The sequence below is a fragment of the Falco biarmicus genome, chromosome 4, assembly GCF_023638135.1.
Source record: "Falco biarmicus isolate bFalBia1 chromosome 4, bFalBia1.pri, whole genome shotgun sequence".
Taxonomy (NCBI): domain Eukaryota; kingdom Metazoa; phylum Chordata; class Aves; order Falconiformes; family Falconidae; genus Falco; species Falco biarmicus.
This window is the reverse complement of record NC_079291.1, coordinates 59229942-59246393: the sequence shown is the minus strand read 5'-3', so window position 1 is coordinate 59246393 and position 16452 is coordinate 59229942. Positions and strand designations below refer to the sequence as shown.

Sequence of the window (16452 nt, the reverse complement as noted above, 5' to 3'; positions counted from 1 at the left end):
CCTTATCCACAGCCCGCTGATGCCGATGCTCCCATTGGCGTCAGTGCAGCTGGGGTGCATGGCACAAGAGAGGTATCAGTGTGCAAGCTCAGAGTATAAGCAGCCAGGGTTGCTGCTACTCTTTTAATTAGGGTCCATCATTTTGCTTTTCCTTTGAAAGTTCCTTTATTAGACTCCCCATTATGCTCACACCCATTCGAATGGGCTGCCTCAAAGGGATTGCGACTTAGGGATTTTAAGGTTTCATAAAATTCCGAAAGGTGAGGTTATTCCCTGGAATCTTATTCTTATACTCCATTCTTGGGACAATGGGATGCTTTTATACGTATGGGCCAGTTGTCATCGCATTCCGTTACTGTCCTGTGTAAAGCAAGGCCAGACCCTCCAAGGGATGACCATTCTCAGGGAGAACTTTGTTTTTTACTGCAACTGACATGTTTGAAAGGATATGTCTGTTCAGGTGAAAATGTTTGTTTCCTCACCATGTATTGAAATGAACAATTTCATTTCAAACTGACATTAAGAATGAAACTCCAGTGTTTCATTATTTTTAATGTACAGTATCTTTTTGTTTGTTTCAATGCGTAAAACCAGCAAACATCCTTCCATAATGGTTTTAAAAGTCATATAAGAAAACCAATTTTTTTCAGAAATTTCGAAGTAGTATCTATTCTTTTTGCTTGAAATTTCATAGGAAAAAATTGGACTTTCTACCTGTATTTGTATTGATTTGTTGACTCTGAGTACATGTGAAATACCTCTACGGATTATTGCAAGCACTGAATCCTTTGCTGGTGATGACATTTCTTTCCTCATACTGATTTGTGGAAACAGTTGAGAATCTATGTTCTTGTGTTGATAAATCAGCACAAGATAAGAGGGAAAAGGAAAATGAAACATCGATGTTTAATTTCAACTTTTTGGAGCATTACATCTCACTGCTCATGTTGCTGTCCTTCAGCTTTGCCTGCATTTTTCAAAGAAGGATTGAAGAACAGAGAAGCCACAGATGGTGCAACAGCCACTCTGCACTGTGAGCTGAGCAAGGTCGGTGTCCCGGTGGAGTGGAAAAAAGGGGACAAGACACTCAAACCGAGTGATAAGTATAGGATGAGACAAGAAGATTCTGCTGCAGAGCTGTTGATCCGAGATCTGGTGGTAGAAGATACAGGAGAATATACCTGTGTGTGCGGAGATCAGAAGACCTCGGCTGTCTTGACAGTCCATGGTAAAAAAGCCGTTCTCCGTTATGATAGCGGTATCTCAAGGACATCCCTTTTCTCTGAGAGGTTTCTTTCCCACTTGCTTTGATGTTTTGATTCTGTAGCATTTTCTTGGTCTGCTGGCTGTGTTTCTTCCCATCTCCCGCTCTCTGTTAGTTTGAAACTGATGGATTTAGGGCAAAGTAGAGTCATGAGAATTTCTCATCTTAGTCTTCAACTTTTAAGGGTGAAACAGGCACCTGTATGTAAGGCCAAGAGTGACCAGACCTCCAGCAGTGAGGTTATTCTCGGAGGGTTTGTCATTGTGTCTCACTGATGTCAGTGGGTTTCAGTGCTTAAATTGAAAGGAAGTTCTTTAAAAATGCTGAGCTCAGTTAGTGAGAGGTTTCTCCATTCAGGAATGACTGTCCACCTCTTTTGCAAGACATTGATATATTCTGCCAAGGAAATGGTTCTTTCCAAAAAAACCCACCCCAAACTGTTATTCCAGAAGAAGCAGTTCACATACAGTCCCAATAGATCATAGAATCCTAGAGTGGTTTGGGTTGGAAGGGACTGTAAAGACCATCTAGTTCCAACCCCCTGCCACGGGCAGGGACACCTTCCCCCAGCCCAGGTGGCTCCCAGCCCCGTCCAGCCTGGCCTTGAACGCTTCCAAGGATGGGGAAAGAATAGGTTTTATTTGAGTTGTATCTTAAGGATAAGATGCTTCTTAAGGACAGGGGCAAAACTGGGGAGGCAAAATGCTCTCCTCAGATTTTCTGCATGCTTTTACTTCCTCTTCGTTCTCCCAGCTGGAGGTACTTTTGTTCCTCCTCTCCTCTGAGCTAGCGCTTTCTTCCTTGTGCAAGTCGCTTCCTTTTTACTTTAGTAAAAGCACCCCATGAGGCAACTTCTTGAATGCCGCTAACCCCCCCTGCCCCTCCCCGTATTCCTGCTATTACAGCCATTATGTTCTTGAAAATTGTGGCTTAAAGGTGCACTTGAAGCTACGTTACTAATTTGTTTCTGGCCCAGAAAGAAAAATGATGGTGTCAGGAAAGGTAGAGATCTCCAGCTAGCAGTGCTGACATCCAGGGTGATGAGTTTCAAGCAGAAGTCATGTCATTAACATTCAAGATAGATGATTTCAGACTGAAATAGGTAGGAGAGGATACTGGAATTAGCTGGGAAGTGATAAGCATGCTGCATAAGTCAATGTTAGAAGCAGGTCACGGTGGCAATTATCCTTGTGAGATCCTGCAGTAGTTTTCTAGTAGATGCAGTTTTCAAGACTATGATTTGTTTCCCTGTAACAGGGAAGGGCTGGCCTCAGGACCTAGCTTTACATCCCTTGAGGTCCGATTAACAGTTTGACGTCCCCTCTGTTTATATTACATCCCGTAGCATTGCCTGCACTGTTCAAAAAAGAACTTGTCAGTATGGAAGCCACAGAAAACGGGACGGCTGTTCTGCAGTGTGAGCTAACTAAACCTGCTCCGGTGGAGTGGAGGAAAGGGCACAAGGTGCTCAAGCCTAGTGAGAAGTACAAAATGAGACTGAAGGATACCATTGCTGAGCTGACAGTCCACAGCCTGGAGGAACAAGATGCGGGAGATTACACATGTGTGTGTGGAGACAAGATGACTACTGCATCCCTGACGGTGCATGGTAAAATACATAAGTTTAATAGGAGTTTTCTGCTTTGACATTGGTGATCTCATGCAGGATCACAAACTGGTCTTGAGCCCATCTATTATTTTAAGTTGCTATGACAGCTGTATCAACCATTGGGATTATCTTTCACTGAAAATCCTTTGCTTAGGACTGATAAATAGTATCATACACTCTTTACAGTCCCTGCCCTTCCCTGTTAATGGAATATGGAAGTGGATAACGAAGCCCTTGGTGAAGTCCAGTCATAAATAGCACTTGTAGTATTTCCATTAATTTCTTTAGGTCACGTCACTGAGATTTCACTTGTTGTTCTTGAATGGAATTGAAGGGTGCTGTGGTATGACAACAAATGAGAAAGGCAGGCGAGAACGATACGATGCAGCCTGTAATTTTAAACAACATAGCATTCATTTTAATTGTTAATCTAATCTTAAAACAGAAGTGTGCGTAGTTCTTTGAAAGCTTGGGATCAGCTTTCTGTTGTTATGTCTTAAAATGCCTTTAAAGCATACCTTCTAGTACTGAAATTATAGTTTTACAATGTTGATTTCCAAATCAGTTGTGGCATGCTGAAGGTGCTGTGTTGCAAAGCATAAGGCAGGGATGCCCCTGAAACCATCGTTTACCTCTTGGGTACTGTGTATTCTAAAACTTTTAGAGATTAAAGGGGTTTAATCCAGTGGAGCAGTCAAGACACAGTATTTCCCCGATTTTAAAGTGCTCTCTCTTCACCTGTGATCTTCAGCCCTTCCCCCGCATTTTACAAAAGAGTTGAAGAATGTGGAAGCCACAGAAAATGGCACGGCCACTTTCTGCTGTGAACTGAACAAGCCCACAGCTGCTGTGGAGTGGAGGAAAGGAGACAGAGCCCTGGGGACAGGTGACAAGTTCACCATGAGATGCGAGGGCACAACTGCTGAGCTGGTGATCCGTGATTTAGATCTGACAGATGCTGGAGATTACACATGCTGTTATGGAGATCAGAAAACCACTGCTGCACTAAAAGTGAATGGTAAAAAAAAAAAACCAACAAAAAAACCCAAAACCCCAAAAAACCCCCAACCTACCCCCCCCCCCCCCCCCCGAAAACCCAAACCAACAACAAATTAAGTGGATTATTTTCAACCAGCTGGTTGGTTTTTTTTTTAAGAGCATAGTGGTATCAGCTTCGAAATTACAGCACTGTTTCTGATGAACGTAGCAACATGTGGCTGGACATGGGCATAAATGCCTGAACGCACTTGTCATATCAGGCACAGATCAGGTGTTCATAGCAAAAAATTCAGATGTTAATTTCTTCGATGCTCATATTCAGTAATAGTTGCTAAAAAAGGAAAATTGTATTTGTGATGTTGGTTGTAAAGATGTTACAATCATAAAGTTGAGAATATTGCAGTTTGGTGATGAGATTTTTGATACAGTTTTCAGTGTTTCAGAATAATTTGATGGTCGAGTTTTGCTGAACCACTATCTAAGAAGAAATCTCATGGAATAGTGAGATTGATGCCTCAGTTATAGTTTCATTTATGAACTTTTTCAGTAATGATTTGACTTAGACACTCTACTTAGGCTTTATTTTCCACTGTGTCAGGCAATACTCAAAGTAAGGCAGAGCTCAGTCTTGCGGAGTCCGAAGAAGTTGGCTGATATGGTTCTCCATTTCATGCCTTAGACTGTACCATAAAAAAAGCTCTGACTTATAAATAAGGTGTTGTCCAGCTTTCCAAAGTCACTGTTTTATGGTTCTCAGAGTGGTTATCAATCCTACTTGATTAGGGAAGGCTTTGTTCGTCACATGTGGTTGACAGACCACAGATAAATGGTTGCTTGAATAGCTGCCGTGGTCATACATTCTGCTCATTTTGAACTCCTCAGCCTTGCCTGCGCACTTCAAGAAAGAGATGGAGAATGAAGAAGCCACAGAAGGTGAAACAGCCACTCTGCAGTGTGAGCTATCTAAGGCTGCCTCGGTGGAGTGGAAAAAGAAACATAAAGTGCTCAAATCGAGTGAAAAATATACTATGAGACAGGAAGGTACTACAGCACAACTGCTGATCCATGCTTTAGAAGTCAAGGATGCTGGGGAGTACACCTGTGTGTGTGGAGACAAGAAGACTACTGCAGCACTGACAGTGCATGGTAAAGAAAACAAAAATGGGACATTTTTGTGTGATGTTTCTCCTGCCTCCTCTGCAAACCTCAGTACTGACACACAATCAGTTCTTTCTCTAATCTTGCCATCGTTAATTATGTTAGTAACAGAATTTCTTGATTTATGGTGATTTTTATCTAATTCTAAGTAGAATTGTAGTCCCATTGATTATACTAACATTTTCCCTGTTTTCTTCTCCTTGCTCTTGTTGGTGCACGGCTGTACTGCTTTGCACCACACTGAAGGATGCCACATGCTTGCATTCTTTGTTCTACTTTTGATTTGAGCCTAGAGAGATGGAGCAGCAGGAACATTCATACTTCCTAAAAAAAAGCAATCTTAGATTTCAAGTTACCTTAGGATTTGACAGGTGATTTTAAATAATGCAAACAAAACTGGAGTCAGTGCAACTTTTCTATATGACTCCGACCAAGGCTCATGTAGGTTTGTACTCTGGTATTGCAGAATACTCAGCATTATAGTGTGAGTACTTCATGGTCCTCAGTCAACTCCATCAGCAGAATTCCCTTGGAGGAGAGGGAAACTATTTCCACTGTTCATACAGGCCAGTAAGGAGTAGTTTCAGCTCTCTCTCTCACCTGGAAATTCAATAGGTCAATGAGTCAATTGCTTTGCTTTACTGCCCAGAATTTATCTTCATATTTACCAATTAAAGAAGGATGATTTGTCTTGAATTTCCAGTTTAACCATGGAAAATAGAATTGTAAAGGACCTCTACACGTCTTCTAGTCCACCTTTGAGTCCCAAGTTGCCATCACCTCTATCTAGCCAGCCTGCACTTAAACACCTTCAGTGGTGAAGAATCTGCAGTTCCCTTGGATGCTCATTCCACTGCCTAGCTGTCATTACTGCCAGAAAGTTCTTCCTAATTTCAACAGAAGTCTTTTTCAAGCTGGCTTAAGTCATTACTTCTTGTTCCATATCCTGTAGAAATGGAGAAATACTTGCATTTTTCATCTTTGTGAAACTATTTTACAGATTTTAAAACTTTCATCATGTCCCCTTCTGTCACCTCATTTCTGGACTAAGCATCTTCATTCCTTTTTCTCTTTCTTCACTAGTGATGTTTGCTAGATTTCAGATCATCTTTGCTGCTTTCTGGAACATCTTCAGTTAATCCACATCTTTCTAGAACTGTGGTGGCCAAAAGCAGACACAGCGCTCCATTTGAGGCTTTGCCAGAGTGGAGTAGGATGGAAGGACTTCATGTGTCTTGCCTATGACGCTCCATTTTATACATCCCTATTATGGTGATTGCTTTATTCACCTCAGACTTGCATTTTTCTACTTGCATTTGGTCCATGATCTCTTGTAACCCCAAATACATCTCTGCAGATCTGCTGCCTGTTGTTCGCCATCTAGTATTTGTTGTTGGTTGTTCCTGAATAGTGTTTTGTACCTGCTTTTGCTGAATTGCAGCCTATTTTTTCATCACTACTTATCAAGATCTCCCATATCCTAATCTAGTCTAACAAAGCGCCCTCACCTTCTTTCCCTTCCCACCCTGAGATCATTTTCAAAGGTAATGACAACTCTGCCTTTCATTGTCAAGTCACTAAAGAAAATGCTGAATAATACTGGACTCCAGAGTACCAAGGAGTTCTGTTCAACTCATTCTTTCATTGTGAGTGTAAATCACAATTGAATATTCTTTGACTGTGGTTTTCAAATCAACGCTTCCTACTATAGTTCCTCCTATACTAAGTTAAAGTAAGCTTTACCAAAATAAGTGAGTGTACAGCATCTACTGTGTCTCTCTATCAGTGAAGCTTATTAATCTATGTCAAGAAAAATTACACTGGTCCACTTCTTCATAAAAAGAAACCCTCTTGGCAAGTCCAAGTGTATTGCTACAATATTTTCCAAAGAATTACAGTTAAGCTGAAATGGCCATAATTCCTTGGATCCTCTCTCGGCCACCCCCCTCTTCTCTGTTTGTCCAAGACAAGCACTGTGAATGGGATTCAGCTTGTAGATCAAGGCTGGTGAGTATTCCTAAATTCACATTTTTGTCAATGGAGACCTAGTCAACACAGCCGATGGAAGTCAGGGAGACAGCCAGTTCACCTTACAGTAGACATCCACTTTTGATCAGCAGATAGCTCTCTTGGCTCCATTGACTTTACCTGGACCTTTCTTCACTGCCTAGCAGCTTAGACTCTTGGTTTACATGGTAAGAACTAAATGTGAATATTTCAATATGTAAGACTTTTTCTATTTTTTTTCTGTGCTTGTAGAGTATCACTCATTCTCTTTGATTTCTCCAGTGTAACTGTTAATGTCTGATATCGATTGAGCCTGTAGCTTAAGTATTCCAGGACAAATTTCATCACACCAAGGTGCTTCAAGAATATTCAGTTTACTTAAATATTTTCTAATAATTTTTTCCCCTGATTCTAGCCAGAATTCCTGTTACTTCCTTAGCTGTCATTAACCTTTACTATTAAAGAAGAAAAAGGTATTAAGCGCTTCAGCTTCCTCATGTGTCTCACCAACAATTTCCATTCCTGAAAGAGAGGCAGACCAACTTCTCCCTTGTTTTTCTTCCTTCTAATCTACTTACAGAATGTCATTGTATTATTTCTGGGTTTCTGGTTCAGGCTGTCCAGGTTTCCTGGGTTTTGCATCCTAATATTCTGATGCAGAGAGCCACAAGTAGGACTGTGAGGAAAGAACACAGAAAGCTCCTGGCCTAGTGACGTGTCACCCAGTTGCTGGATATGACTACATACAGCTGTGTCTGGAGATACTTGATATCAGCATCATTTTGCAGATTACCTTTCAGCCCCTCTTTCATGGTGGTCTCTTTGTCCATGGGGTGATGGAGTCCAGGAATGGGGAACTGCCCTTGACCTTCTTAAGACATGCAGGGAGCCTGGCCTTTCTGGGTTTGCCTCTACATTCTGTAGTATTTCTTTCGCATTCATCTAAACCTCCTGTATTTTATAGGTCTCTGGAGTTTCAGGAGAAACGCAAACTGAAGAATTTGTGATTTAGGCAGGCTATTCCTGATGATCCTTGTGAAGTAGTCTTTGTAATTATGCCCTTAATATTGTTTCTTTGAGGATTTTTCCACTGTCTCGAACTACCTTGTTCTTTTTTGCTTCAGCTTGATCATAAGTAACAATTCTTGACTCATTATAGCTTCCTTTCTTGTTGCCTGCATAATTTCCTTTTGCTTTTCTCCATCCTTACTTCTTCTAAAATTGATGAACTTTCCTGCTTCATAATTGGTGACTGCCCCATCATCCTCCACATCCGTTATCTCAAATACTTATTTCTTGCTGGTCAGTCAGGAATTGGAGATCCTCCCCTCCTGCTCTTTCATCTCTATTCTATATGCAAAAGTGGTTCCCACCCCATTCCCAAGGCTTAGCAGACATTGCCCCATCCTGCTGCTCCCACAGTACATATGACCACGTGACCGTCCAGTCTTATGCTCTGAATGATCCTATTAGTTGTTCCAAAAGGGATGGGGCGTTAGGATGCACCGGAACTTGCTGATGGGAAGGTGTTATCACAGATTCCCACAATGGAGACATCGTCCTTCTTTTTGCTTTTTAGTGTTACCCAAGCACTTTCAAGAGGTCTCTCCGATTCTGCTCTTCACCCTCATTTTAGCTCTCAGGCTAGGTCTGTAAGCATCCTTAACACGTAAGGTAAAACTTTTTCATTTTTTTTCCTTTAGTTTTTTTTTCCCTGAACACGGTGTAACCTTCTATATCAATTTCCCAGGCTGAATTATACCAAGAAAGTTAGTTTTGACCATACATGAAGCTTTCCCATTCCTGCTGTGTATTCTCTATACATATCTAAACAAATCGGCAAATTTACCCACTGTATAAGACCCTCTTGTGTCTATGATACAAAGGAGTATCTTCCTTCTGTGAGATAATCCTCATGTCAATAACTCGGTGTGGATAGATACTGATAAACATCAGGTTCATTTTTTTGGTGGCCAAAACCCGCTTATTCTGAAAATGTTTGCTCCTCTGTTTCTCAGCCCTTCCTGCTCTCTTCAAAGAAGAGTTAAGACATGAGGAAGCCATGGAGGGTAAAGCAGTCACCCTGCGCTGTGAGCTGACCAAGACCGCTTCAGTGGAGTGGAAAAAGGGACACACAGTACTCAAACCTAGCGAGAAATACAAAATGAGGCAGAAGGATGTCACTGCAGAACTGGTGATCCATGATCTAAATGAGAGTGATGCTGGTGATTATACCTGTGTGTGTGGGGATAAGCAGTCCACAGCTTCCTTAGTAGTACACGGTAATAACCCATTTCATCTAGATGTCCTCATTAGCAAGCTTATGGTTTGAATTCATTTTTTTCTCTGTGTTCATTGTTATCTCGGCATAGTTCCTCTGAGTCTGACTTTGCATGTCATAGTCATGAGATTAATTCGCATTTTGTGGTTTAAAGGAAAAAACCTTCACCCCAGTTCCGTATACTAAATGGTTTTTAGGACCTGGTCCCTAAAACAGATGCAAGATCAGGCCCAAAGACAGCTCTTCAGTGATACCCTTGCCTTTCCTTCCCCACCCTGCCCTTCACCAGGAGGCTGTGTTTGCTGCTCCGTGTTAACCCTCTGCCCATTGCATCCTCAGCGCTGCCTGCACGCATCAAGGAGAGTCTGAAGGAGGAGGAGGTAACCGAAGGTCAAGCAGCCACTCTGCGCTGTGAGCTGACCAAGGTTGCTCACGTAGAGTGGAGAAAGGGCAGCAGTTTGCTCAAAGTCAGCGACAAATACAAAATGAGGCAGGAGGGCACGGTCATGAAGCTGCTTATCCATGACGTAGAACTGAAAGATGCTGGAGAATACACTTGTGTGTGTGGAGAACACGAGACAACAGCTGCCTTGATAGTGCATGGTAAAAACATATATCTGTATTATTGTGTGTTTCTCTGCCGGGTCATCGGTGTTGGTTGTGTGTTCACCTGTGGCTGGATTTGGTTCTTTAAATTTGTAAGCTGTCTCTAAGACCTGGTTGCATCCAGGCTGCTTTTTTCTTTCTGTCTGTTGGTTTGTCCAGTGTCCCAGAATTAGGAGGAAAGGAAACGTTTCACCCTAAAATGTTCTCTGCTGTACCGCCCCATCCCTCCAGTCACCTGTGTGCCACGTGTCATTTTTGATGTTCTTTGTCTGTTTTGTGACCTTCAGCCCTGCCTGTGCTTTTCAAAGAAGAACTGAAGGACCTGCAAGCCATGGAAAGCCAAACAGCCACCCTGCGCTGTGAGCTGACCAAGGCTGCTGCTGTGTCATGGAAGAAAGAAAACAAAATACTCAGGGCAAGTGAAAAATACGTCATGCGGCAGGATAATGCCCTTGCTGAGCTGGAGATTTGTGATCTAGAGCTGCAAGATGCGGGAGATTACACCTGTGTGTGTGGAGACCAACACACCACAGCTTCTCTGACAGTGAATGGTAAATTCATCTTGCAGATGACTGTTTATTTCTCTGAAACATCCTGTTGCTGTACAAATTGTTCACCTATCAGCCCTTTCCTAGGAATTAATTTGTGTTCAGGAAAGGAGAACTTCTCATTCTGACATTTAATTTGGGTCTGATTTTCCTGAAAAGGGAGCTGAGCACATGACTGTTTCTCCATGCAGACTAACTGCTCTGTTGTAAGTTTAAGGGAATAGGGCCTAGGAAATGCTCCTGTTAGACCAGCTGAGATGTCCTGCCCCCATGAAGGCTGGCCCTGTGAGAAATTCCTTAGATTGCATCTTGAATCCATCCAGCCTCTTGTACTTTGTCAGCTCAGCACTACTTTTCTTACTGTCATAGCTAGATTTAGTTTCCCAGGTCATCATAGCAATAACCTCAACCTCAGTGGCCAAAGACCACAACTTGGCCAGATTTGAACTTCAGATGAGAATTCACGATGCTGATCACAAATGCAGAGGTCTTGGTTTAAATACACTGTCTACTGACTTTCCATTCCCAGCCCTGCCGGTGCTTTTCAAGGAAGAACTGAAGAATGAAGAAGTCCAGGAAGGAGCATCAGTCTGTCTGTGTTGTGAATTAACCAAAACAGCTCCAGTGCAGTGGAAAACAGGATCCAAAGTGCTCAAAGCAAGTGGCAAATATCAAATGAGACAGCTTGGCACCACTGCAGAGCTGGTCATTCGTGACCTAGAAGTAAAAGATACTGGAGATTATATCTGTATGTGTGGTGACCAGAAGACAACAGCAACCTTAACAGTTCATGGTAAAAAGACCTTATTAAAATTGATAAATAGCTCTGTAGATAGACATCACTGAAATTCAGCTGTTTCTGCCTGGGTCAGTAACTTGTCTTTGATTTTATCCCTTTCTCTTCTTTCATTCTATGTAGAGCTCATTTTTTACTCAGAATAACTCAGGGCAAATTTTTGGATCACTATTAATCTGTCCTCCTTGAAAAGGACAAAACGAGATGTTCCTTTTTGTCTATATCTCCTCTTCTTGGACATTTATATTTTCCAGCTCTTTTCCACCCCTCATTCCCCTGGTTCACTTCAGCCAACCACAGTTTTCTCCCAAACACACACTTAGGGTCCATCAGGCCCTCTGCTCCCCGAGCTCTGCTCAAAGGAGAAAGGGGGTGGGGGGGGGGAGCGGAGAAGGGGAGGAGGAGGAGGAGGAGGAGGAGATGTGGCTCTGCTGCGTGACCTGGCCACGGTTGCTCTGAGGATACCAGAACCTTTAACCAAGTCAGACAGGCAGAATGAGATACCAGTTACCATTCCAGAGCTCCTTACCCCTAACCTAGATCTGCCAGGGTCTGCACCTCTACATGGGGGCCAGGGCTACCTCGACATTTAGGGGTTAAAAAAACCCCAACACACTAACACAGGTTATTAGAAGTTATACTCTTTATCCTGCTAGCTCCCAATAAACCAAGCCATACATAAATCCTTGTGTTATGTTAATGATCTCATTACCTGATCTTCTGCTTCCCTCTGATTAATGAGCATCCATCTTAATGGACTAACAGTCCTTAGCTCTGAGTGGCTTACTTGGTCAGGGATCCAGTTCTGTTCCCTCAGCTTTTTCCAGAAAACTTCTGACCCTCCCCTGGGCTTTCCTGAGACTCAGGTATTTTCTGAGGCATCTGGGGAGCCCTGTTTGCATTCCATACCCTCTTACAGTAGCTGTGCACAAGGCACTTTTGTGGGTGACCATTAAAAATTCATTTTCCTGAAGGTTATTTCCTGCAGATTATTCTGTCTTTGGGTGTTACAGTTTTCAAAATGGAAACCAGTAAGGATCTCAAATTCTTATTACATGTAATGGCCCTTCAAACTTCAATTTAAAACTGGAAGTCATTTTATTTTGAAATCTGGCTGCTTTCATGTAGGTGGAGCTGTAAGTTTTTAGTAAAAACAAACCATAAGATAAGAAAACCCACCTCCAAGAAAATCATACCTGAAGAGGTAAAATAGTACTGTATCCAGCAGTGGTGTTTGACCCGAGATCTGGATCTTTCTGTATTGTTCTTTTACCATGAAAACCAGCAGACGCCCAGGGGACTGGTCCCTGATGGTAAGTGAAACCCCGTCACACCTGAATAAGGATGCTTTCAGAGTTCCTGAACGTTGCTACAGCTGAGCATGCCTATAATGGGTTGAGAAAAGGAGGAATGAAGGGAAGTAATCCCAAGCATTTAAAAAAAAAAAAAAAGAAATAGGGATTTTAATTCTGGTTTTCTGATGACCGTTTGTCCATGTTGCATCCTTCAGCTCTGCCACCACTCTTTAAGGAAGAGCTGAAGAACAAGAAAGCAGAAGAAGGTGGAGAAGTCACCCTGCACTGTGAGCTCACCAAGGCTGCTCTGGTGGAGTGGTGGAAGGACCAGAGGATTCTTAAAGCGAGTGATAAATACGAAATGAGGCAGGAAGGGACCAAGGCAGAGCTGGTGATTCATGAAATAGCTGAGGAGGATGCAGGAGACTACACCTGTATGTGTGGAGAGCACCAGACTACAGCTGTCTTAACAGTACAGGGTAAAAACACTACCTTGACCTCCTAACTGGAAACATCTGTCCACTACTAGAAGGTGTTTGATTTGCCGTGTCTGTCTTTCCAACCTCATTTACTGTCCATTCCTTTGAAAGCATTCCCTGCCCTTGACCTGCAGGCTGTGTATCTCGGAAAATACTGGTCTGCATTTTTCTGTGCCATCCTTCTGTCTTTTCCTTTTCTTAAACACAATCCTGGTATCCCTTCATCTTTCCCTTCTGGCATTCCTTTCCTGGTATATAAACTCACTGTTCTTTTGTCTTTGCTTTCCTTTATTTATTCTCCAAACCACAAATCTTTTTTTTTCTTCGCCATCTCTTTCTGGCATTTTTAATACCTATCATTTTAATGTAGTACAGGGTATAAAAAGCAATATCCAGAATAAGGCTGTGTTATTATTTCTTCTGTACTGAGTTATGTTTATATTGGGGTTTGTGCCCATAACCTCCGTCTTCATTGCACAAAGCTAGATTTGCATTGGAGACTGATTTTCTAAGAAGGAAAGAATAAATTCCTTCTGTGACCTCCTCCTGGTTTTGTTTTGTTGCAAGAACTGGTTGCTGTGCAAACAGAACTGGTGTTTCAGCTTGACACTGCTGGAGATGGGAAATGTGCCAGATCAAGGAGGCTAGCTTTGGTTTCTAGCCTGGATATTTTAACTTGGAGGTACTACGATGGAGTGAGACGCTAATTTGGGATCTGAGATACCCAGCCTTCTTAAACAGGTGGAATATCCCATTATCCCACCAAGTTAATAGAGGGATATATGTGAAAGTCACCAAACCTATGTCAAGGACACAAATTGCAATGGGTACTAGAATTAAGTGGGGAAAATACGTTTTGAGACAAGAACACAGGCTGGGATTCAGCATCTGGAGGTTTTATTTGTCATCAAGAAGAATCAGTGAGCCCTGGCTGCATCTTTGCAAGGGTATCTCAAGGCAGAAGGAATAATGATGAGTAAGGAGCTGTGCCAATACCTCAGCACAGCTGCTCTGTAAGTAGGAAGGAGGAGTACAAAGGCAGGACGTTTGTGGAAGACACCAACACGTGTGAACTAAGGAGCTCGGAGATTATATTCTTAGTTTCCCTCGTGTGGAATCTGGTAGAAAGCCAGTGTAAATCTTTTGAGGACAGTGCAAGTTACTAGTAGGAAGCCAACATAAACCCAAAAGGGTTAGGGTATGTTCCCACTAGGAGGTTTTCATTTCTCTTTCCTCTATTGCTAATGCTTGCCCTTCCATAACCTTCACAACTTTCCCCTGTCACTTCCTACTCTCTCCCATTCCCGGAGATATCCTCAGCTTGTAATACTTTTTACCTGCATCCTTCAGCCGTGCCTCCGTTTTTCCAAGAGGAAATGACCAGCAAGGAAGCAGTAGAAGGTGGAACGGCCACGTTGCACTGTGAGCTCAGCAAGGCGTCTGCCCGTGTTCAGTGGAAGAAGGGCCATTGCGCCCTCACCTCGGACAACAAGTACAGCGTGAGACAGGAGGGCTGTGTAGTGGAGCTGGTCATTCATGATTTAGACTTGAGTGATACTGGAGATTATACCTGTGTGTGTGGAGACAAGACCACCACAGCTGCCTTAAGAGTGCATGGTAAAGTAATCCTTAGGGCTGAGGTCTTCCAGCCCTTAGACCTGCCCAAGTCTCTGTTGCTATTGTCCGTTCCCATTCCCCTTCCGTTTGCTTGGGCTTTTGTCTTCCTCCGGGCTTTGCTTGTGTGCTTCCTCCTTGTGTTTTAATTGGGAAAAGATCGTTGGTGTTTGCCCTCCTCCACTGTTCTCGTTCTTACCACTCTCCTTGCCCTGATGCAGTGTCCAGGGAAGTCAGGGGAGATTTTACCACTGTGTTCCACTGACCTGGATCAGGGCTCAGCAGCGCACCATGCATCCTCTCCCCCAGGACCTCATCCAGCTGCTTTTTAAGGGATATTCATTCTCTCTGTGGTAACAACTCCTTTACTCTTCAGCACTGCCTCCAGAATTCAAAAAACCCCTGAAGGACCTAGAAGCTGTAGAAAGTGGGACAGCTGCCCTGCACTGCGAGCTGACTAAACCTGCTGCGGTGGAGTGGAAGAAAGGGCAGGAGGTGCTCAAAGCAAGCAGCAAATATAAAATGAGTCAAGATGGTGCTGTTGCAAAGCTGATTATCCATGAGCTGGATGTGGAGGACACTGGAGACTACACTTGTGTGTGTGGAGATCAGCAGACAACTGCCACTTTGACAGTCAATGGTAAAAAAAATATTAAAAAATGAAAAGTTTATAGTATTTTCTGAAAATAAAACCTGTGGCTTAGTGTCACTTACGGAGAAGAGCAGACTACAATTGATAAGGTGTGCAGAATAGCACGGTCTGTACAGCCTAATGGAGTGACCAGGTAGAAAATGGGAATTGCAATGCAGAACCAAGTGCATTTTCTCAGTATGTTGCTGTCAGGATAATAGTAATCTCTCTTGCAAGTGGCCTGCCTAAAGAGGGACTCTGAACTCTTACAACTCCCTGCTGACCTTCAGAATACCTCTTCAGTGATCAGGGCAACATGTTGGCTAGTTTTATAGTAGGAAAAATATTCTGCCATGTGTAGATCATAAATTAGATTAAGCTTCTGTGTACTTCATGCCAAATGTAACTTCTTGAAATCGATTTCTTCTTGTTCTGCAAGTATTCCTATTACTTCTCTGGGGAATTAGCCTTGTGCTTTGAATCTAGAGCATTGAGGTTTAGAGAGATCTGCAAAAAAGCTCTTCTGGTGCTTTCGTTTTCTTTCTTATCTGTCTTTCCTAAACCCCAATTGCAGTATGTTGCAAGTTATGTTTCTATTTTATAGCCCTACCAGCACTTTTTAAACAAGAGCTTCAGAATACAGAGGCAAAAGAAGGTGGTACAGCAACACTGAGGTGTGAGCTTACCAAGCCCAAGGCTCCGGTAGGGTGGAGGAAAGGAGATACTACTCTCTACCCTGGTTTGAAATATGAGATGAAGCAGGAGGGCTCCACTGCTGAACTAGTCATTTATGACTTAGAACTGGATGATTCAGGAAAGTACATCTGCGACTCTGGACACCAGCAGACAACGGCTGTGGTAACCGTGCATGGTAGGCAGAGTATTGTCCCTTGGCTCAATAGCGATGAAGTGAAAGGAGCATCTCTCAGTGTTCCCTACAGTCGTTTATTTGTTCTGCTGCTGGTCCCTGCCAGCATCCATATTCTACTTCAGCATGACACTTGGTCAAGTTAGAAAGGTTCTCCTTGCAGTATCTGGAGTGATAAATCAGCATCTAAGCGATTAAATGTTGTCATGATGTCAAATTATGATAAGCCCTCCTGCCCTCTGAGCACAGGGAGTGTGGCTGCATCTGGGAATGGGATAACAGAAAATAAGCCAGGCA

General features: G+C 42.8%; 1 protein-coding gene across 1 annotated transcript in view; it reads left to right on the top strand.

The window, feature by feature from the left end:
- The window catches only part of OBSCN (obscurin, cytoskeletal calmodulin and titin-interacting RhoGEF), a 184233-nt gene that overhangs the window by 75644 nt on the left and 92137 nt on the right, over positions 1-16452 (top strand). The window contains exons 40-51 of the mRNA XM_056336858.1: positions 962-1228; positions 2610-2873; positions 3625-3891; positions 4755-5018; positions 9056-9319; positions 9658-9921; positions 10212-10475; positions 11002-11265; positions 12779-13042; positions 14393-14659; positions 15033-15296; positions 15892-16158. Of these exons, the coding sequence (XP_056192833.1) occupies positions 962-1228; positions 2610-2873; positions 3625-3891; positions 4755-5018; positions 9056-9319; positions 9658-9921; positions 10212-10475; positions 11002-11265; positions 12779-13042; positions 14393-14659; positions 15033-15296; positions 15892-16158 (3180 nt within the window). The remainder of the gene's footprint in view (positions 1-961; positions 1229-2609; positions 2874-3624; positions 3892-4754; positions 5019-9055; positions 9320-9657; positions 9922-10211; positions 10476-11001; positions 11266-12778; positions 13043-14392; positions 14660-15032; positions 15297-15891; positions 16159-16452) is intronic.